The 22,166-nt window shown below is 45.1% G+C and overlaps 1 protein-coding gene across 1 annotated transcript in view; it reads left to right on the forward strand.

The window, feature by feature from the left end:
• LOC111158102 (phosphatidylinositol transfer protein, cytoplasmic 1) overlaps nt 1-22,166 on the forward strand; it is a 250,653-nt gene that overhangs the window by 160,586 nt on the left and 67,901 nt on the right. The window contains exon 5 of the mRNA XM_022519945.1: nt 4,876-4,947. Within this exon, the coding sequence (XP_022375653.1) occupies nt 4,876-4,947 (72 nt within the window). The remainder of the gene's footprint in view (nt 1-4,875; nt 4,948-22,166) is intronic.

Consider the following 22,166-nt stretch of genomic DNA (forward strand, 5'->3'; position numbering starts at 1 on the left):
GCTTCAGACCTTGAGATTCAAGATGAAATCACACTAGGAATAGGATGGGCCTAAATCCAGTAACTGGTAGCTTATAAAAAGAGGACACCCAGGGAAAAGAAGGTGATATGAAGACGCAGGAAGAGGTTGGAGGGACTCAGCCACAAACCAAGGGACTCCTGGGGCCACCAGAAGCTGGAAGAGACAGGGAAGGGTTCTCCCTGGACCCTTCAAAGGGAGCAGTATGTTGTCAACACCTTGATTTTAGACTTCTGGCTTCCAGAACTAAGGGTGATAAGCCACACTGCTCATAGCCATTTGTTATGGCAGCCCTCGGATGATCGTATGGGGCAGGAGGACATTTGAACTCAGTATGGACCTTCCAGTTTGGATGCTGCAGGACCCTTGTTGGGGATGGCCGGTGGGTAGCTGGACACGTGAGAAGAGCAGGTGGGATTAAAGAGATCAGCCTGAACGTGGTCGCAGGAAAGTGAGGGGCAGGTGAGATCACCCAGGCAGGGGGTTCAGAGTAAGAAAATAGGGCAGAGGGCAGACCCTAGGAGATCCCTCCATTGAAGGTGGCATTCTTGGCTCATGTTGAACAGTGTAGAGAGTTCCTCAGGGTGTGGACAGGGAAGCAATGCTGGTTTGAAAATTCTTTGACATTTGGTCATTTCCATACCCTGCTGCTCTGGTTGAGAAGAGTGGGAGGTGAAAAAGAGCAGACAGGAAGCATGGGCTACTCTTTTTTTGTTTCGTTTTTTAAAGATTGCATTTATTTACTTGACAGAGATAGCAAGAGAAATCATGCACAAGCAAGGGGAGTAGCAGGCAGAGGGAGAGGCAGACTCCCCGCTGAGCAAGGACCCCCCCCCCAATGCAGGACTATATCCCAGGACCCTGGGATCATGACCTGAGCCTAAGGCAGATGCTTAACCTGCTGAGCCACCCAGGTGCCCCATGTGCTACTCTTTTAATAGAGTTAGACTGTGAACACAAGGAGACATGCCATTAATTGTAGATGAAGGAAGGAACATCAGTGAAGGAACTTGATACCAGTTTTTTAGGAATATGACACTTTTCATGATATTTTTTAGGCTGCAGGAAGGAAGCCAGGAGAAATGGCAAATAATCGATGAAACATGTTTCCAGAGAAGAGACTTACAAATATTTTTTTGTTGTGCATCTGTTATGTGCCAGGCACTGTGCTGGGGTTTGCCAGAGTGATCTTACTGATCTTCTCAATACTCCTACGGAGTAGAGAAGGGTAGTCCCCGTTCTGTCGCGGGGAAACTGAGGCTGGGAATGCCACAATAATTTGCTCAAGTCCAGATTTGAGCCCTGGTCTGTTGCTCTCTGTCTCAGTTCTCGTTACATGATTTTCCACTGGAATGCGGAAAGCAGCGGCTTTCTCTGTTTCACAAAGAAGCAGCAGCAGCATAAAGAAATGAGCAGATCTACAGTGGAAGAGAGGGAAGTTCTGGGTGTTTCTGTCACATGGTCTTACCAAACTATGAGTTAAAATTATCCGCTGTAAGAGAGGAAGAGGGAAGCCCAGGGGGTCTAGAGAAGGGAAGAGATTCAGGATAACCTCAGAAGCCAGCCAGGAGGAATGAAAAACCTTGGTTAATCGCTAAGACTCTACTAGGATTAGTGGCCTGGGTTTTTAGGGCAGCTAACTTGTGTCGGGTGAGCAGAACCGGATCTCAAGATGGACTTCTAGCCAGAAAGATTTTAGTGACAGCTCTGAAAATGCTCCAGGCCAGATGTCGTCCTGATTTTAACACCACACCTCCACGGCTTGGAGAACCAGCTACTGGATATCCCAAGGCGATTATCAGTACCAAACCCCTGCTCCACGAAAAGACCCTGACCAGCCTAGAATGGACCTGTCCCATCCGTGTATCCCCTTACAGCCCCCCAGCCCTGCCCCCGAGCTGCCTGGCCAAACCAGGTGCACTCCCAGCCTCTGGCAGGGTTACCATTTCTGATATGAAAATAACCTAAGTCCTTGACTCAAAAAATAACAGCATCTGCTAATTTGCATACGAGTTTTGCATTTCATATTTGGGCTTAATATCCAAATGCGAAAATTCATTTTGTTCAACCTTAGTTAAGTGGTTTAGAGTTCAACCGATAAAAACTCCTCGTGGAATGCTCCATTCTGATGCAGTCAGACTCAGCTCCCCTCCCAGGACGACTGTCTTCCTGCCATCTGGCACGGTGCCCGCCCTACTATGAATTACGGGTTTAAAAGGACCAATCAGTTTGCCAGAAGGCTTGATATTTTTTTTTAAAGATTTTATTTATTTATTTGACACTCAGAGATCACAAGTAGGCAGAGAGGCAGGCAGAGAGAGAGGAGGAAGCAGACTCCCTGCTGAGCAGAGAGCGCAATGCTGGGCTTGATACCAGGACCCTGGGATCATGACCTGAGCCAAAGGCAGAGGCTTTAACCCACTGAGCCACTCAGGCGCCCCAGGCTTGATATTTTTAAAAGGGTCTCAGCAGGTGCACCTGCCCAAGTTCCCATGTCAAGAGCTTCTGCCGTGGGCCTCTGAGCCCCTCCGATTCCTCCAATGTCTTGATTTGTGATGAGCAGCCCCGCCTTGGACGTCCCCGGGACCGTGTGTGTGAGGGCGTCCCCGGGACCGTGTGTGTGAGGGCAGCAGCTGTGAAGTGAGAGTTTTGAGAGGACACAGCAGAGAAGGTGTTAATAATCACAGAGCTTCGTTCTCCTTAAAGACAATTACTGGGATTGATTGTTTCTGTGTTTCCTTAGTCACGGTTCAGCTTGCTTGTTTGACTTGGATTAAGACAGATGAACGCCGAGTGCACACAGTCACGTGATGTCAGAATTCTCAATGGCACGTCCAAGGCCTCTGCTTCCTCCTACACATGCTACTAGGGTTCTCAGCTGCGCTGAAAGGGGATCCTGGACTAGGGGGCGATGAAGCACCTGGGGCAAAGTATCGTAGACTTCTGAATTTTAGCTAATGCACACTGTTTTCTTCCCACGTGCGGGGTAATGAGGTGGTTTTCCAGTGGAAGCTGGCACCTACATCCCCCTGGAAGGCTTGCTAAACACAGATGCCTGGGGTGGGGTGGGGGGCGCCTGGTGGCTCAGTTGGTTAAGCGTCAACCTCTTGACTTCGGCTAATGTCATGATTGGCTTAGGTCATGATCTTAGGGTCGTGAGATCGAGCCCCATGTCAGGCTCTGTGCTCAGCAGGGAGTCTGCTCGAGGATTCTCTTTCTGCCCCCCCCCTTTCTAATAAATAAATAAATCTTTAAACACACACACACACACACACACACACACACACACAGATGCCTGAGCCCCTTCCCTAGAGCTTCTGACCCAGTGAGTACAGGGTTGGGCCCAAGAATTTGCATTTCTCGCTGGTTCTAGAACACTGCTGCTGCAGCGGTTTTGGACACCCCACTTTGAGAACCAGCGGGATAGTGATGAACAGAATGGACACTGGGACCAGGCCACCAGCCTTATAATCTGGACATGACTATTTTCGACCTGTGTGACCATGGGCCATTTACTCAACCTCTCTGTGTCCCCGTTCCCTCATCTTGAAAGCAGGGATCATCACGGTATACCTACTTCATGGCATGTTTACGAGGAATAAATGAACGAGAACTTGAATGCGCTTAGACCAGCGCCTGGTATATGGAATACGTGTTCCATGTGTGTTGGATAAATCAGTAAAGGAGCCAGGCTCAGGATTGTGAGCGTATCAGCCAGAGTCTCATTTCTCTGACACCTGCAGCTCCCAGTGGAGTTGCTGGGTCATTTTCCCCATTAGTCTTCAATCCCATCTCTTGTGGCCAGGAAAGTGAATGCCCAGCAGGAGGGAGGTTACATCAACAGCCATCAAAATCCTCTTCTCAGGCTACCTTAACCCTTAACATCTACTTAATACACAGACGGTGACTCATGGAGCCTGGACGGTAGGGCAGTGTGCTTTTGGGGTTTCTCTCCCCTCTGCTGCCAAAAAGAGGGGCTGCCCTTTATGTCAAGCTCAGCTACAGCCTCATTCTGATGGCTCTCATTTGTTGAACACTTCCCCCGTGCCTAGCACTTACATGTTTTACACATATGATTTTATTTAACCCTCAAAACGTTACTATACACAATAATTATTACCCCCATTTCCATGCTGCCGGGGTTCAGAAAAGTTAAATGATGTGACCCAGGTCACAGAGCTACCAAGTGATAAACTCAAAACCAAAATCCGAGTGTGTCCAATGTCAATAATGTGTTATCCTAAAAGTTCTCCTACCATATACCACGGCCCTAGCTGTCTATGCACATTGATATAAAGGTTAAGGCTGGGTCCCCAGGTATCCAGCAGTGGGCAGTAAGCACCCCAGAATTGTAACTGCCTGTTTCAGGGGTTTTGCTTTTCAAAAGCCTGTCATAGGGGCGCCTGGGTGGCTCAGTGGGTTGAGCCGCTGCCTTCGGCTCAGGTCATGATCTCAGGGTCCTGGGATCGAGTCCCACATTGGGCTCTCTGCTCAGCAAGAGGCCTGCTTCCTCCTCTCTCTCTCTCTCTGCCTGCCTCTCCGTCTACTTGTGATCTCTCTCTGTCAAATAAATAAATAAAATCTTAAAAAAAAAAAAAAAAAAAGCCTGTCATAGGACTCAGAGAATGTACTCCTTTTGGAAATGGACAACTCTGGCCTGACTTCTGGGTACAAGTGTGTTCATATTGCCAAAGGCGGCTTTCTTTCTGAATTTGGATATTGACCTAGTATCTTTACATTACTGATCGGGAGTAGTGCGCCCAGCATGATGGTCAGGAGAGGGTCCAGAGACTGTACGGTGAATGTGAAGAGAGGAAAAATGGTATGCTAATGGAACTTTACTTTTTTCCCCCGTAGTGTTCCTTTCTGCCGAAATTCTCCATTCATATAGAAACCAAGTACGAGGACAACAAAGGAAGCAACGACCGCGTGAGTAGTGCGCCCGCCCCCCCCGCCCCCCCCCCCATTCCGTACTGTGCCCTCACCCTCTGGGCTCCGAGAGTTATGACAGTTTCCTGGCCCCATGGTGCTGAGGGCCAGCGGCAGGATCTGTGCCTGGGACCTTGGAGAAGCTCTGGCATTTGCTTTCTGGGGCAATTTCCCTATTATTTCTCCCTGGAATTTCTTTGTGGCCTAGCTTTCTTTCCAGCTTTATGTCTTTTCTGCAGGCCTCTGTGCAGAAATCTTGGTCACCCAAAATGGTTGTCATTGGTGTTTGAGGGGGAGGTGGGGACCTCGAACTCCAGGATTTGTTTTCTGATCACTGGATTGAGCGTACATCTTCTCAGTGACTATTAACATTTACTTGGAAAAATGATTATGGGGCGCCTGGGTGGCTCAGTCAGTTGAGTGTCTGCCTTTGCCTCAAGTCGTGATCCCAGGGTCCTGGGATCGAGCTCCATGTTGGGCTCCCCGCTCAGCGGGAAGTCTCCTTCTCCCTCTGCCCCTCCCCCTGCTCATGCTCTCTCAAATAAATGAAACCTTAAAAAAAAAGAAAAGAAAAATGAACACTATCAAATATCTGTGTACATCCTGTATGGATTTTCTGGACTATGCTTATGTTCATATAAGCACACTAATACATATCCCACATTAAAATCAGTGTACCTGTCCTGCAAAGTACTTACCTTATGGGACAAGCCAATTCTTTCTAGATTTCAGCCCCATACTTTGTTAGTATTGGTGAGAATCCATCTTCTGACCTGGCTTTTACCCCAGCCTCTTTCGGTTGGGGCCATGTCATTGGGAGTTGCCTTCTCTTAGGGAGTGGATGTTTTGATGATTCAAGAGCCTCACCCCAAGATTGGGCTCTGGGTTCCATCAGGACCCACTGAGGGAAGAGCCTGGCTCTAGAAGCTACAGAGCTTTACCCATTAACCTCTCCTCCATTTACGTGTTCTGCGTTTGTGGAGAATGATGAAGATGGAGACTCTGTCATAATGGTCAAGAGAGCCTTTCCTGACAAGGTGACCTCTTTGGAGCCTTCCCAGAGCCCAGGGAATGCAGACCAGGATGCAAGAGGTCGTGGGAGCACCTAAGTGCCATGAGGCAAGAGCTATAAGGACTCACAAACATCATCAACTTGAACTCATTTCTCCAGGTGAAAACAGTCCCTGAAAAGAACTAAGTAACCCTTTAGAAAGAACCATTTTTGGCCAGGCCTACATTATGGTTCTTTGTGTCAACATCTTCTAGAAATCTCTTCTAGAAAGTTCCTGCCTGGGATGCCTGGGTAGCTCAGTCGGTTAATCATCTGCCTTCGGCTCAGGTCGTGATTCCAGGGTTAATCATCTGCCTTCGGCTCAGGTCGTGATTCCAGGGTCCTGAGATCCAGTCCAGCATCAGGCTCCTTGCTTGGTGGGGAGCCTGGTTCTCCCTCTCCCTCTGCTTCACCCCTGCTCTTACTCTCTCTCTCTCTCTCTCTCTGATAAATAAATAAAGAAAGAAAATGTTAAAGAAAGAAAAAAAGAAATCCTTCTGGAAGGTATAGGCATATTTGTGGGGGAACATAGGTTGTCCTTTTCAAAGTGGAGTCTACCTGGACAGAGCTGGAGTGGCTCCCAGGGGGCGTCACCCAAGAACTCAGTTTCACACCAGCTTGGTGTGGGAGGACGCTCATTCCTTCATGCCGTTCTCAGCAAGGGCGTGTCGAGCACCTTCTCTGTTGAGTTTTGAGTGTGTATCACGTTGCATACATGGTATTAAAAATGTAGACTCATTCCTCAAACTTCAGGTACTCATAGCTTAGCTGGAGGAAAAACCAACATAATAAATAAAGACATAGGGCACCTGGGTGGCTCAGTCATTAAGCGTCTGCCTTCGGCTCAGGTCCTGATCCCAGGGTCCTGGGATCGAGTTCCACGTCGGGCTCCCTGCTCAGCGGGAAGCCTGCTTCTCTCTCTCCCACATTGCCTGCTTGTGTTCCCTCTCTCGCTGTGTCTCTCTATGTCAAATGAATAAATAAAATCTTTTAAAAATAAAGAAAGAAAGAAAGAAAGAAAGACATAAGCATGATAGTGGGCTTTCCTCCCTCAGCATAGAGTCGCCACTGCTAATCCCTCAGAGATGGAAAAAGCTTAAAAAGCAGGGTTCAGTTTTGTAGTCCCCCCTTCCTTGTGGGGGACACATTCCAAGACCCCCAGTGGGTGCCTAAGACCACAGATAATACCAAACGACACATACACCTGTTTCTGCTTACATATCCATACCTGTTATAAAGTTTAATTTATAAATTGGGCACAGATAAGAGATTAACAGCAACAGCAATCAGATAGAGGAATTAGAACAAAATTCTGTGGTAAAATATATAGGAATAGGATCTCTCTCACTCTCTCAGAGTATCTCACTGTATGATACTCACCCTTCTTACGACGATGTGAGGTGATGAAATGCCCACGTGATGAGATGACAGCAAATGACGTAGGCAGAGTGTCAGGGCTGCCGTTGACCTTCTGATGATAGGTCAGAAGGAGGTTAGTTTGCTTCCAGACCACAATTGACCACACGTAACTGAATCCATGGAAGGCAAAATGCGGATAAGGGGGTTTTGACTGTATTTTCAGGGACTGACTTGGCTGGTACCTGGTCGCTTCATCTTCTTGAACTAAGTTAAGAAACCTGGAGGTTTTCCGGGGTCCACAAACTACTTTTTTTGTAAATCAAGTTTTGATGGAACACAGCCACACTCATTTGTGTGTGATCGAAGGTGCTTTCCTGCTGCAACAGCAGAGATGCATTCTTGCAACCGAGCTCATATGGCCCCTTAACCCTAAACTGTTTACTGCCTGAGAAAAGTTTGCTGACCCCGGGCTGGAGAGACTCAAATCAGAACAGCACCCAGCAGGTCTCAGAATTTGACCCAATCGATAGCTGTCTCCCGCTGTCCCAACCGAATGCCTTCTCCAGAATTCCCGAACTTTCCAGGGGAGAGAAGAATGCAACTGGCTGGGGTACTGGCCTCGGTCAGTTCAGGATCCCCAACCGTTATCGTCCCTTAGTGGTTGATAACCTCAAGGGAAAATTTTAGGACCACCTCCTCGTCAGCAGCCTAAAATAAGAGGTGCTTTGGTGGCCAACCACATCAAAACTTCAATGTATAAAGGAATGTTACATCACCCTTAAACTTGAGCCCTTGTAAAATAATGACTTTCCTGATTGGAAGATTAACACACGGTTATTAAAACTTGGGAAATGCAAAAGAGCACCACCCCCCCCACAAAAGAAAAGAAAATCCAATAGTTTTTCTGTAATTCAGAGGTTACTGCTGATGGTGCTTCATGGTACAGATCACTGTAAGTTTTTTTAGACAATTGCCCCAAAACCGAATTACACAGAATGCCATTTTTAACATATCCTGAAGTATCCTTCCCTGTATGATTTTATTTTATTATTTTTTTAAGATTTTACTTATTTATTTATTTGACAGAGAGATCACAAGTAAGCAGAGAGGCAGGCAGAGAGAGAGGGGAGAAGCAGGCTCCCTGCTGAGCAAAGAGCTGGATTCGTGGCTCGATCCCAGGACCCTGGGATCATGACCTGAGCCAAAGGCAGAGGCTTTAACCCACTGAACCACCCAGGTGCCCCTCCCTGTATGATTTTAAATGGCTGCACTGTATTCCGTACTTAAGTGTACTCGCCAGACACTGGATAGTGAAATGGGCTTGACCCTTTTGACGTTTCGATGTGGCTGAGGACCATCGAGGAAAGGCTGATACAGAGCAGATGTCCCTGAACTATGTTAACCGGCGCAGTCTGAAAACACAGCATGGGGAACGTTTTTGAATGTCCTTTAGTCTTTATAAACACATTCCCTTGCTTTTTTTCCCTGAGGTTCTGACCTCACGAGTAGGTAAAACCTACCCATTTGCAGAGGTGTGAGGACATGTGCAGGCTCACCGAGATCCTTATAGGTGGATAGGACCAGCGTGATCTTCTGGTGTATTCTCTGCTCAGTTCAGCTGGTCCAGAAAAATGGACATGGTTGTCATTTCATTATCCTGTATCCCTTTGTGGTGGGTGCTAAGTTCTTTTCGCTACTCTGGTAGGACCTTAAAATCCCAGATTAGCCACCTGAAAGCCAGGATCCGTGGTTGGTGTTAACATCCTCCATCCACATCCTCTGTCCGTGCTCTCGGAGATTGAGTCTGGCCCATAAGAGAAGCGCGGAGCCCCTGGGTGCTTGTAGGCGGTCCTTGTCAAGACAGTTTGCTTCCTCTGGGAGAAATTCCAGCCCCTGTCCCCTGTGTTGCCTCCTTCTCCCCGTTTACTGACTCTGAGACCACTCATGGGCCCCACACTACGTGGCGCCCAATTTGTCCAAATTCCCATCCCAACCTCTGCCTGGCTCCACTCCATAGAACCCCAGGTCTTGCTTCAGAGGCCACAGGGTCAGACAGACCAGCCCTGGCTTGATCAGACTTCTTGGCCAATTCTCCTTCCTCCAATTACCATATCCAAGAGCAGCTGTTGGGTCACCCACCTGCTTCGAGGTTGGTCCCAGGAAGGCGGAAAAGGAAGACTTCACTGGTTTTCGTTCACGCTTGTTACTGTTTCAAAATCAGAACACGGCAAATATATATTTATGTAATAATGCTTTCATTGTTAAAAGCCAACTTTTCCAGGGGTTCAAAGCTAGAGCCTCAAGCAGATGGTGTGTGCTGGCATACTCGTTTTCTATCCAGGGAGGAGTGTGGAGTTGTTGGTGAGAAGCAGAATTGCTAGAGAATGTTGTGCAGTAGTGGGTATTTCTCTGGTCTCATCGCTTTGCCAAATTATTTAATAAACTCAGTTTATTTCTTTGCATTTTCTGGGAGTATAGTCTTATCATTCGGCTAGCATCCTTCATACTGTTATCTGCATCCTGTTTCCTCCCCTACCTGCCAAAAACTTAATGAAACTGATGACAGATGATAAGAAGCAACAATTAAATTGAAAGACGCTAGTGATAATCATATTGATTAGTGATTGAAGAGAGTACATGTTGTTATCCCATTATCAATCACTGTACAAGTAATTTTTTTTTACATGACCCCATATCTAGTTTAAAAAAAAAAATAGTAGTGGGATGACTAGCTATAAATATCTTCTCCTCGTTAAAATAAAACTCATATTTATGGGGATGCCTGGGTGGCTCAGTGGGTTAAGCCGCTGCCTTCGGCTCAGGTCATGATCTCAGGGTCCTGGGATCGAGTCCCACATCGGGCTCTCTGCTCAGCAAGAAGCCTGCTTCCTCCTCTCTCTCTCTCTCTGCCTGCCTCTCCGTCTACTTGTGATCTCTCTCTGTCAAATAAATAAATAAAATCTTTAAAAAAAAAAAAAAAAAAACTCATATTTATGATTGTGAAAACCTATAAGTTGTGATTACATTAACCAGGACACAGTGGGAAAGTTGTCTTAAATTGAAGCCCATTTATTTTGTGCACGTAATAATGAGAATTATTTAGGTTTTAATTAGCACTGGGGAGGACGGCACCGTGCCAAGGTGGGGTTCTGTTGTTTGTCCGAGGCCATAAATCTAGATCTGGGAGAGAAGGTGCTTTGCGCACGTGTGACAGCTGCTGCTGGGTTACTGTGGCTCCGTGGGGTTAATAGGGAGCAGACTCGCCTTTATTTCCTCTTCCAGACAACGTCAGCACCGTTTAAAGCAGTGGCTCTCAACCTCGGCTGCACATTGGAGTTACCTGAGAAATTTTAACAACAGCTCCTGGCTGAGTTCCATTCCACTGGGATTCTGATTTAATTGGTCCTGGTCGCACTGGTCTCAACCAGCCAGCACACAGGAAGGATAGAACATCATGCCTCTAGGAATGCCGAATTCTCCAGTTGGAAGTGTCTGGAGCTTTACAGAGCCTATCCTCCAGTTAAAGGAGTGGAGATGGAAGCCACCACCCCGATTACTCCCATTCAGGGATCTAGACTGATGATTCTCGATGGCAGCCACATAGTAAAGTCACCCAGGAAGCTTTGGCACTCACTGATGCCACTGTCCCGATCCCTGGGGTCCTGATTTCATCGGTCGGGGGTGGGGGTCCAGGCAGTGGGATTTGTAAGGCTCCCCCAGGTGAATCTTAGAGATGTCAAGGCAGACAAGTATAGATTTAAAAGGAAATTAAGTGCTACTTAAACCAACTGTGAAGACTTAGGAAATCAGGGTCTCCCAATTTCTTCACTTCTTCATACCCCTGGAAACAGACTAGTTTACAGAAAGCATGTTTATATAACCACCAGCACCACACACACACACAGTAGAAGGGCCTTAGGGCACTGTATTTATTCTTGTTTGGACATTATTCCTCAGCAACAAAATTCCTCAGAGCAGATGGAAAGAATGTCCGGCTTAGTTCCTGGAAGTGTGAGTCTGTGTCCTTCACAAAGCTCTCCTTGGAGGCTCCCTGAAAGTGATATGTGGATCTGTTCAGTTTCTAATTGTAATCAAAGAACACAAAGTCGTTCTCTGTGAGACAGAAAGATCAGTATTGAGGTCCCAGCCGCGTGACCTTAGGCAATGGTTTCTTTATCAAGAAAAGAGAGTAAATAATGCTTGCAGTCATGGTTTGGAGGATTCAGACAGGTTCATTTACCTGGAAACCCTTCATGAACTGTAAAGTACCATGAAAATATTAGGTGCTACTGCTTTTACGGTCATACCTGGGAATTTACTGTACTGGTGATTTCCGGACGAGACTCTCCTTTTGTCTGAATTGCCAGTAAGCCATTTCTTGTTCCACACATGTTGAGTGCTGATGGGCCAGGCATTACGAGAAGCAGTGAGGATACGGCAATAAGACAGAGAAGGCCTCCACTACCCCTGGAGTGGGGGAAAGCGGATAATAAGCAAGTCAACAATTCCAGCTGTAAATGCAAAGAAGGCAAGAAATAGGGTGAAGGGGCACTTGGCTTGGAGCCAAGTGGTCAGGAAATGCCCCTCAGAGGAGGTGACAGGTCCAGGTGAGACGTGAGCTTGAAAGAAGCCAACCAACTTCAGGGTTGTCCAGGAAAGGAGAGTGTTAGGGACTAAGTTGTGTCCTCTCAGAATCCCTACGTTGAAGTACCTCAGAATGTTACTGTGTTTGGAGATCAGGCTTTGAGGAGGTGATTAAGTTAAATGAGGCCACTGGAGTGGGCCCTAATCCAACCTGTTGGCCTTAAAGAAGAGGAAACTTGGACACACAAAACTCAGGGCTCATGAGCCCAGAGTGAGAGGACTGTGTGAGAAGCACAGCAAAAAGATGGCCACCTACAGTCTGAAGGAAGATGTCTCTGAAGAAACTAAACCAACACTTTGATTGTGGACTTTTAGCCTCCAGAACTGTGAGAAAATAGGATTAGGTTGTTTAAGCCACTCAATCTCTGGTATTTTGTTATGGTGGCCCTAGCAAGCTAATATAGGCACAATGAAGGCCAAGGCCTCAGCCTCTGACATGGCCTGGCACATTCCAAAAAACCAGTGGCCAGGCCATTAGCTGGTAGGAAATGAGTTTTGTGGGTTTTTCTTTTTCTTCTTCTTTTTTTTTTCTTTTAAGTATCAGGGGCGCCTGGCTGGCTCAGTAGGAAGACCTTGTGACTCTTGATCTCAGGGTCGTGAGTTCGAGCCCTACACTGGGATTACTTAAGTAAACAAACTTAAAAAAAAGTATTGGGAGCCAGATGATGTAAGACCTATGAGCCCATGGCAAGGAGTTTGGATTTTAGTGCATTGGGAAGTTATGCAAGGATTTTAAACAAAGGCAAACCACGATATTTATGGGGCTTTGAAATAAACTTTTTGGTTTAGAATAATCTTAAATATACACTAAAGTTGCAAAGGTGGTACACAGAGTTCGCATATGCCCTTTACCCAGCTTCCCCTAGCGTTGACATCATATGTGACCCTGTTACATTTCTCAAAACCGCGGACCTGGTTCACATTTCACCAGATTTTCCCACTGTTCTAGAATCCAGTTCAAGAGACCACGTTACTTTACATCATTTATGTGTTTAAATGTTTGCTCTGGACGTTCTATGGGGAATGGAGGTTAAGAGAGCAAGACAGGAAGCAGGGAGTCTAGTTGGCAAGTGATTGCAATCATTCAGACCAAAGATAATGTGGCTTGGGCTTTAGAGCTGACAGTGGACAAAGAGAGCTAGGATAGATGTATTTTGGAAACAGACTGACTTTCTGTTGGACTTGATGCCCTAGAGAGGGGGCAAAATAGGTATGACCTCAGGATATCCAGCTTTGTCTACTGACCCTGATTGGCATAGTGGGGAACACTGTAGCAAATCAAGAGTTTCCCTTGAGACACAATCAATTTGAGGTGCCATTGAGACTTACAAGTAAAAACAGCAGGTTAGGAGTTGGATGTATGAATCTAGGGTTCAGAGAGAGGTGTAGGCCATGATTCAGAGAATGAAATTGAGACAGGTTATCTAGGGAGAGAAGTGACAGCAAAAAAGAAAGCTCTGGTGCTCCAGGGTGGAGAGCACCCTAGCCCTGAGAAAGGACCCTTCCCTTCCCATGGCCTTGAAGTCCAGCTTCTGGTTATTATCTTTTCGAAGACTCATTTTCCGGGCAGTTGGCTGGCTTGGTCGGTGGAGCAAGCAACTCTTGGTTTCGGGTTGTGAGTTCGATCCCCATGTTGCATGCAGAGATTACTTTTAAAAATCTTAAAAAAAAAAAAAAAAGACTTATTTTCAGTCACTAAATTGGGTTCAGTTCTAGGGAGTTAGATTATCTCATTGAGTCAACTGAGAAATCTAGTTTCTTCTCTTGGGTGGGTGCCTTCTTTGGATGAATTGAGTAAGCATTCCGATTCTTTGACTTCTCCTGACTTGCGTTGCCTTGGGGAATTGGCCAGAAAAGTTCTCCTCTTGACCACAAATAGCTTCCACAGGTAGTTACCAATTCATAAAGAGAGAATTTTATTGTAAAAACTCTGGTTATTGAGGCTGTAATTGTAGCAGTCATCATGAAGTTTATTTCATTATCAGTATTTTGTATTTTTAACACCAAGAGGGAAACGTGGATGGATGTAAGGTAAAATAATTTATTTACAGATTTCAGAATTTGCTCAGGTTAATTTGTACAGTAGGATGGTGGTGAGAACTCTAGAATCTGTTTTTACAGGTCTCTGAAGCTGATTAGCTTTTCCTCAAATGGCTTCTCGTTGAGGCTTACAGAAAGAAAAAAAGCATTCACTTTATTTTTAGATGTGATCTCTGATGTCTTCAACTTTTATGGTTCTGTTTTTAACCTTATATTATTATAACCAGCCACCTACAAAGTCTGCAATTTTCTCTAATAAATCAGTACGTGCTAAAAAGAAGGTTGCACAAAACACCCCCATTTGCAGTTTCGAAGGATTATTATCCACTTTGGTCCATGAAGTGGAAAGTCCATGTCCTTGTTCACTCGGTGTCTAATAGTATCATTTTGAGGACAATGGGAAACAGATCATGTTTGATTTCTTAAGACGGTGCCTTTGCTATTTGTGGCACAATTTGTGATCTGAGAGGCTGGAGGTAAAAGACATGTGAGCAAAGGCAGGATCTATGCAACCAGCTTTCTGATTCTCAAAGTTAAAGTCAGAATAGTCAGGCTATATTAATAGATATAGCTTAAGGCATTATTTGCTTTCTGTCTACGCTTGGTTCACTGATGCTCTGGTAAATGCAGAAAGGCTTGGCTATTAGTGCTAAGGGCTAGGAAGACAGTTTACCAAACAGGGCAGAAGCAGCATAATTGAAGGGACAAGGCTGAATCATGGTTCGGGAAACCAGAAATCAGGGCTAGGAAAGCAAGACCAACTATCAAGGTCTAGGTGACCATTTTATAGCTATTACAGTAATAATTGGCTCAAGCAGGAGTCACTAATGGATGCCAAAACCATTGAATGAAACAGTATTGAGGAGCAGGAATTCACACTGTCTCAAAGTATCACTCCAGAGATTATGTATTAATTACAAACAATCAAGGAGTCTAGTGGATACCATCAGTTTTGCATCACCAGTAATAGGCCACACTGACATAACGTGCCCCCCATTGTGACACACTGAGAGCACAGCATCCCGGTGGAATATCCTTGCCAAAAATGTTTAACCTGAATGAATCAATCAGGAGGAAACAATCAGACAAATCCAAATTGAAAGACATCCTGCAAAACAACTGGCCAAAACTTTTTTTTTTTTTTTTAAAGATTTTATTTATTTATTTGTCAGAGAGAGAGGGAGAGAGAGCAAGCACAGGCAGACAGAATGGCAGGCAGAGGCAGAGGGAGAAGCAGGCTCCCTGATGAGCAAGGAGCCCGATGTGGGACTCGATCCCAGGACGCCGGGATCATGACCCGAGCCGAAGGCAGCTGCTTAACCAACTGAGCCACCCAGGCGTCCCTGGCCAAAACTTTTTAAAAGAACATGTCATGAACCTAGGAAACTGCCCTAGATTAAAGACTAAAGTAATTCAACTACTAAATTTAAGGCCCAAAGCCATGATTAGATTGTGAACTAAGTGGGGATGGGCCAGTGCACAGGATAAGAGAAGATATTCTTAGGAACTTTGGGGAAACTGAAGTCTAGACATATATTAGATCACCTGGTACAGTATTGAGGCAATATTAAATTTCTTGCCTATGGTCTTAACATTGTGTGTATGTAGAATGTCTTTGACCCTGGTAGATATGTGCTGACATATTCAAGAATTAAGACTTGTGCAATGTATCTTACTCTCACATGGCATAGCTCATAGCTAAAACCAAATTTTTATTTATATATGCTTTTTCTTCTTGAAAAAAATCTTATTAAAATTGAGGAACTGTGTATAGGTTGCAATGAGATGTCAAATAACCTACTCAAGGTTACACAATGAGTCTTTTTTCTTTTTTTGGAGCCAGGAAGCAGAAGTTTTTAATCCTCTTTCTTTCCAGTGATATCCTTTTTTTTTTTTTTTAAGATTTTTTAAGTTTTTATTTTATCATTTGAGAGAGAGTGCAAGTGTGAGCAGGGGGAGGGGCAGAGAGCCTGACACGGGGACCTTGGGATCATGACCTAGGCTAAAGGCAAATGCTTAACCGACTGAGTCACCCAGTCACCCCATTTTCCAGTGACATCCTGATTTCGTTAATGAAACAGGGAAAAAATTAGCCTACTCATAACTATTATAAACATCAACATTGATTCTGTTCACCCAAAATGTGTTTATGAATTGGAGATCCCTTTGAACTGTAGAAACCCTAGGTATTTTTCTGAGCAATTTCACGCAAGGGGATGTCTCCTGAACTTTTGAAGAGGAAGATGGAGATGTCTTGAGACCAGCCTTGTAAGTGTGCCCTTCTGCTAAGGGTTAGAGCCCAGGCTGTGTGCCTTTCTAGATGTTTGTATACTACCATACTCGTGCCTCCTTCCCTACAGCCCTTGTCAGGCTATATAGTAATTACTCGTTTGATCCTCTGTCTCGCCAAATGCATTTAAAGCTCATATGAGGTCAGATAGCATGATTAATCCCAAGACACCTTTAAGGTACCTAGGAACAATTTAACTTTTATAGACTAAGAGGAGCATAATAAAGACCTGAATATGTAATAAATACTCCATGTTCCTGGATGGGAAAACTACAATGAGGAATTAGCCATTTTCTAAATTAATTTCCAAATTAGATGTAATTCCATGCAAAATCCCAACTAGATTGTCATAAATTGACTGTAAAATTAAAATGAAGAATAAAAGTCTAAAAATGGCCAGAATGGATTTCGAACAAAGAACAAGGAGAGGAGGAGGGGTGCCTGGGTGGTTCAGTCAGTAAAGCATCTGAGTCTTGATTTTGGCTCAGATTGTGATTTCCGGGTTCTGAGATCGAGCCCCGTGTCCGGCTCCACACTGGGCGTGGAGCCTGCTTAAGATGCTCTCTCTCCCTCTCCTCTCTGCACCATCTCCCCCCACCCTGCTGCCCACAACACACTAGAGCATGCTCTCTCTCTCTCTCTTAAAAAAAATAAAAGCAAGGACAGGAAATTCTTCTCACCAGATAATAAAACCATATAAAAAGAGTGTGGTATTGACATAAAGACAGAGTAGATCTAAGCTGATAATGGGAGTTTGATACAAAGTAGATAAAGCATCTCAAATTAATAGGGAGAAAGGATATTGGGTGATTTTCTCAGAAAATACCGTTTTAGTCAATTGACATTTCAAATGGAAAAATAAAATGTTAGATCCCTACCTCACTTCATATTGAAAAATAAGCTCCAGAAGGAGTTTAGAAACCTAAATGTGGGTAACCATTAAAATCATTTAAACGTGGGGCGCCTGGGTGGTTCAGTGGGTTAAGCAAGCCTCTGCCTTCAGCTCAGGTCATGATCCCAGGGTCCTGGGATTGAGCCCCAAATCCGGCTCTCTGCTCAGCAGGGAGCCTGCTTCCTCCCCTCTCCACCTGCCTCTCTGCCTACTTGTGATCTCTGTCTGCCAAATAAACAAATAAAATCTTTAAAAATAAATTAATTAATTAATAATGAAAAATAAAATATTTTTTTAAAAAATCATTTAAATGTATTTTGTTTATGGATACCTTTACATATGGTGTGAGATATGAAGTTTATCAGGATATGGACCAGGTTCGGGGTGCCTGAGTGGCTCAGTGGGTTAAAGAAAGCCTCTGCCTTCGGCTCAGGTCATGATCCCAGGGGTCCTGGGATCGAGCCCCTCATCTGGCTCTTTGCTCATCGGAAGGCCTGCTTCCCCCTCTCTCTCTGCCTGCCTCTCTGCCTCCTTGTGATTTCTTTCTGTCAAATAAATAAATAATCTTAAAAAAAAAAAAATACAGACCAGGTTCACAACAAATTTGTAATAGCTGCCAGCCAGGGGTAGAGGGGGGAAGGGATTTCAACTTTAAATGGGAAGATTTCTTTAATGGAGGGGCAGAATCAGCATCAAATGTGACAAAATGTTTACACATGTTCATTTTGAGTGGCGGGTAGTAGCCGTTTGTCCTATGCTCCTCAGATCCATCTGGATGTTGGTACCTTGAGTTTTGAAAAAAAATATTCATCCGACTCTTGTGTTCCATGAAACTCTTATTCTTCTTCTCTCCTATTTCCTGTGATCTAAATTCCTGTAACTTTGCAGTTGTTTCCCAAATATTCGCTGAGGTACCTTGGTGAATGGGTTGCTTACAACTGATGGTGGCCAGCACCCTTTGGGTCTTGGAACATCTTAGATGAGGACACTTTAGAAATCTGCCCAAAGCTAGCCCTGGCTCGGCGCGTTTAGCAGGATGACGTACTAGATTCAGAGAACTCCGCAGCCTTGAACCAAGCAGGGTCCAAAGCAGGACTCAGGCAACTCAATGGTGATGGGGCTCCGTTGTTCTTCCCCAGCTGTGAAAAGGGGGACACGACACCCACTTGAGGAGGTTATTGGGAGGATTTGGTGAGAGAATGTGTGTCAGATGCTCCATAAACAGAGGTTCTTTTCTCTTCTTTCACTTCAGCTATGCTTAACCAAGACCACGTCAGAGTGAGACTCTCGGAGATCTGCTGGCAGAGAAGTTAGTTGAGTTTTTTCAGAGGAAAAGTGCTTGTTTTCATATTTTCTTTTTTTTTTTTTAAGATTTTATTTACTTATTTGACAGACAGACATCACAAGTAGGCAGAGAGGCAGGCAGAGAGAGGGGGGGAGGCAGGCAGAGAGAGAGGGGGAGGCAGGCTCCCTGCTGAGCAGAGAGCCCAATGCGGGGCTCCATCCCAGGACCCTGGGATCATGACCTGAGCCAAGGCAGAGGCTTTAACCCACTGAGCCACCCAGGCGCTCCACCCTGGAAGATTTTAAGTTCATTTTTCCAAGATGGTGGTCCAGGCTGGTGCTCTGGACCCTCCGTCTGGTGGCCACCTGGCTGGAGTTTGGGAATTCTGGTCTCAGAACCAGTCCTAACCTTGGCTGTCACTCACCTGTAGGGGATTCTTTTTTTTTTTTTTTTTTAAAGATTTTATTTATTTATTTGACAGACAGAGAGAGGGAATACAAGCAGGGGGAGTGGGAGAGGGAGAAGCCAGCTTCCCACCAAGCAGGGAGCCCGATGCAGGGCTCCATCCCAGGACCCTGGGATCATGACCTGAGCCACCCAGGCGCCCCTAGGGGATCTTGACTGGCACATCTTGGCGGCTCCAAGAGGTGACAGATACCTGTCCTGTTGTTCCAAAATAGTCATCAGCAGGACGGCGGCAAAATGGTGGAGAATTGCAGACTTCACACACTGGAGTCAGACCAGTTGGGTTTGATTCCTGGGTCAGCCTTTTTGCTGGTTAAAGCATGCTACTTCACCTCTTTGTGACCCACAAATGGGTTTAACAATAGTTCCTCCTAATTGGGTTACTTGTGAAGATTCAGTGTGTTAATCACGAAAAGGGCTAAGAGGAGTGCTTGGTCCACATAGTAGGTTCTCAACATGTTCGCTGCAACTGGCATTTCCGTATCTCATCAAGTCTAAGGTGGCCATTGATTTTTGCTTTTTATCAACCCTAAAAATGAAGTGTGTGTTAGAGTTGATGGCATCGTGCAATTCTAAGTGGTAGCTTTTTGGCACGGGGTAGTGTGTGTGTGTGTGTGTGTGTGTGTGTGTGTGTGTGTGTGACTAGTAATGTCTTAGACTCACTGTGGATTCAGCACGTGTCCCCCTGTACAGGATGTCGAGGTGTCGGAATAGTGAATTTAAGCTCCGAATAGTGTCTGCATGTCCAGTGTGAACACTGAACTGGCTTTTGCCAAAGAGCCATCATTGATTCACAAGCTCTTCGGTGGTTCAGCCTGGAAGGTGGTGCGTTAACGGTTCCCAGAGCACTGCCCGGCTCCTGCACCCAGCGAATGACTTGCTAGAGCTCTGCAAAGGGAACAGGTGAATCTTCTCCACTCACAGGTTCAGAGCCATCATCCTTGTGAAATGGATGTCTCTCTAACATCCCTGGATGTCCTCTCACTGGTAGATACCGGCAAGGACAAAGTCTCTGCTAGTATTTAATCTTTAAAAAAAAAAAAAAAATGGGGCAAGGGGATGACAGGGGCTGACCTTACGGAAAAGAAATTAATGATTTCCAGAGCACGCGGTTTAAAAGCTGTTTGTTCCCTTTGATGCATTGGGAGTGCCGTCTCCACAGGTTCCTCTCCTTGCACACAGAGTGTGGGGTTTTTTTGTTTTTGTTTTTGTTTTAAGATTTTATTTATTTATTTGACAGATAGAGATCACAAGTAGGCAGAGAGAGAGGGGGAAGCAGGCTCCCCACTGAGCAGAGAGCCCGATGTGGAGCTCCATCCCAGGACCCTGGGATCATGACCTGAGCCAAAGGCAAAGGCTTTAACCCACTGAGCCACCCAGGCGCCCCCACAGATTGTGTTTTAGCCCAGCAGCAGGTCAGCTGTTGCACACCAAACTCTGTACTTGATCTTCTGAGACTAATAGCGATTCTGACTAATACTAAGCTGTTAAATCATATTTAAATCATATTTCTGCACTAATACTTACTGAAGGCCTGTTCATAGCCCATCAGACTTTACAGCCATTTGGCACATGAACTTATTAAATATAAACTTCATGGAGCTGCATCGGAAACTCTTCCGTCTTGTTTCCAGCCCTTTAAAGAGACAGTCGCAAATCCTTGCGGAATATGCCGGCCATGATCAAGAGTAATTTCAATTCTCTTTAGCTCTGCCAATTAGATGATTAATAAATAGATGTTGAAAAGCGTGAACGAAATGCCGTCACGGAGCAGAGACTCAGGGGTGAAACCAGATAATTGACCATTTGGTGCTGAAATGTTTTATTATCACTCATACTTAGGTTCGGAGGAAATCAGAAATCTGTCATGAGTTTGAGTTTGTTATTAAACTCAAATTCACCTTGGCTGGCACGTCAAAGCTGCGGTGAAATATTGAAGTGAAATATGAAACATACCAAGGAAGGTCCTCAGGAATGAAGGACGCTGGAAAGATTGATTTTTCTCGTAACTTAATTTTGATTTATGTATGAAGCCTTGTTTTCAACACCCAGCTAAATTTGCTTAGAACCATCTGGGTCTCTGGAAATAGCTGATGTTAAACCAGATCCACTAGTTGCACACATGATATGCCTTTGTTGAGGGGTTTTGTAACTGTTAGAAATAGAAAACAATTTTGCTTTTAAAAAAAAAACAAAAAACAAAAAAAAGTAGGGGCGCCTGGGTGGCTCAGTGGGTTAAAGCCTCTGCCTTGGGCTCAGGTCATGGTCCCAGGGTCCTGGGATCGAGCCCCGCATCGGGCTCTCTGCTCGGCGGGGAGCCTGCTTCCTCCTCTCTCTCTGCCTGCCTCTCTGCCTACTTGTGATCTCTGTCAAATAAATAAATACAATCTTAAAAAAAAAAGTAGTCATGGGATACCTAGCAGTGGCCTGATACTCTGTTTTGGTTAAGAGTTCATGTAACTGCGTATTGCTTCCTCTTCCTAAGATTTGCTCTTACTATTTGAAAAATCTTACTATTGTGGGAAAATATCCTCTCGTGCAGTTCAGGATAAAAATTATTTAGTGACTTCCTCTGGGCACGGATTTTTGGAAGTTGTGTTTTTTTGTGAGGTTGGTTCTCCCGCTGCCCTGAAGGTTGAGTCTTCTGGTGCCCGCTTTGTAAGTCTGTATGTACCTTGGGGTGTTGGGGAACAGAATGTACAGTGGGTCAAAATGATCATTATGTACTTGTACAGATAGGGACGTCCAGTATAGAGGACTTTTGAAACTCTATATTTTTTCTCTTGTACCAAGCCAGGGCCCCTCAGATAAGAGGTGTTTGGTTACATTGGACAAAGTCAAGAAGTGGTTCTGTCGGGCAGAACCTTCAGGGACTTGAACAAGTTTCTCCTGCTGCAACGTTGGGGTCATGTACTTGAAGAGTCCTGCCTTGTCTCAAGGGCAGTGAGCACCAGCCTTGAAAGCTGGAGGAGCCAGAGCTATTTCAACAGACCTTGATTTGCTTTAATAAGTAAAGTTGGGTCATTCCCAACAGTTATTACCCTAAATAAACTGACAAGAATGTAAAGTCTTCTGGTTGAAGGACTGTTTATTCTGTCTTCCCTGGGAGTGTAGTAAATTCATGTATTATGAAGATTCTTCCCCCTGGATTTTCCTTACTGCCTTGGATCGTTTTGTTTGTTTGTTTGTTTTG

Source organism: Enhydra lutris, unplaced genomic scaffold (genome assembly GCF_002288905.1).
Source record: "Enhydra lutris kenyoni isolate GAN:26980312 unplaced genomic scaffold, ASM228890v2 scaffoldscaffold57, whole genome shotgun sequence".
Lineage (NCBI taxonomy): Eukaryota > Metazoa > Chordata > Mammalia > Carnivora > Mustelidae > Enhydra > Enhydra lutris.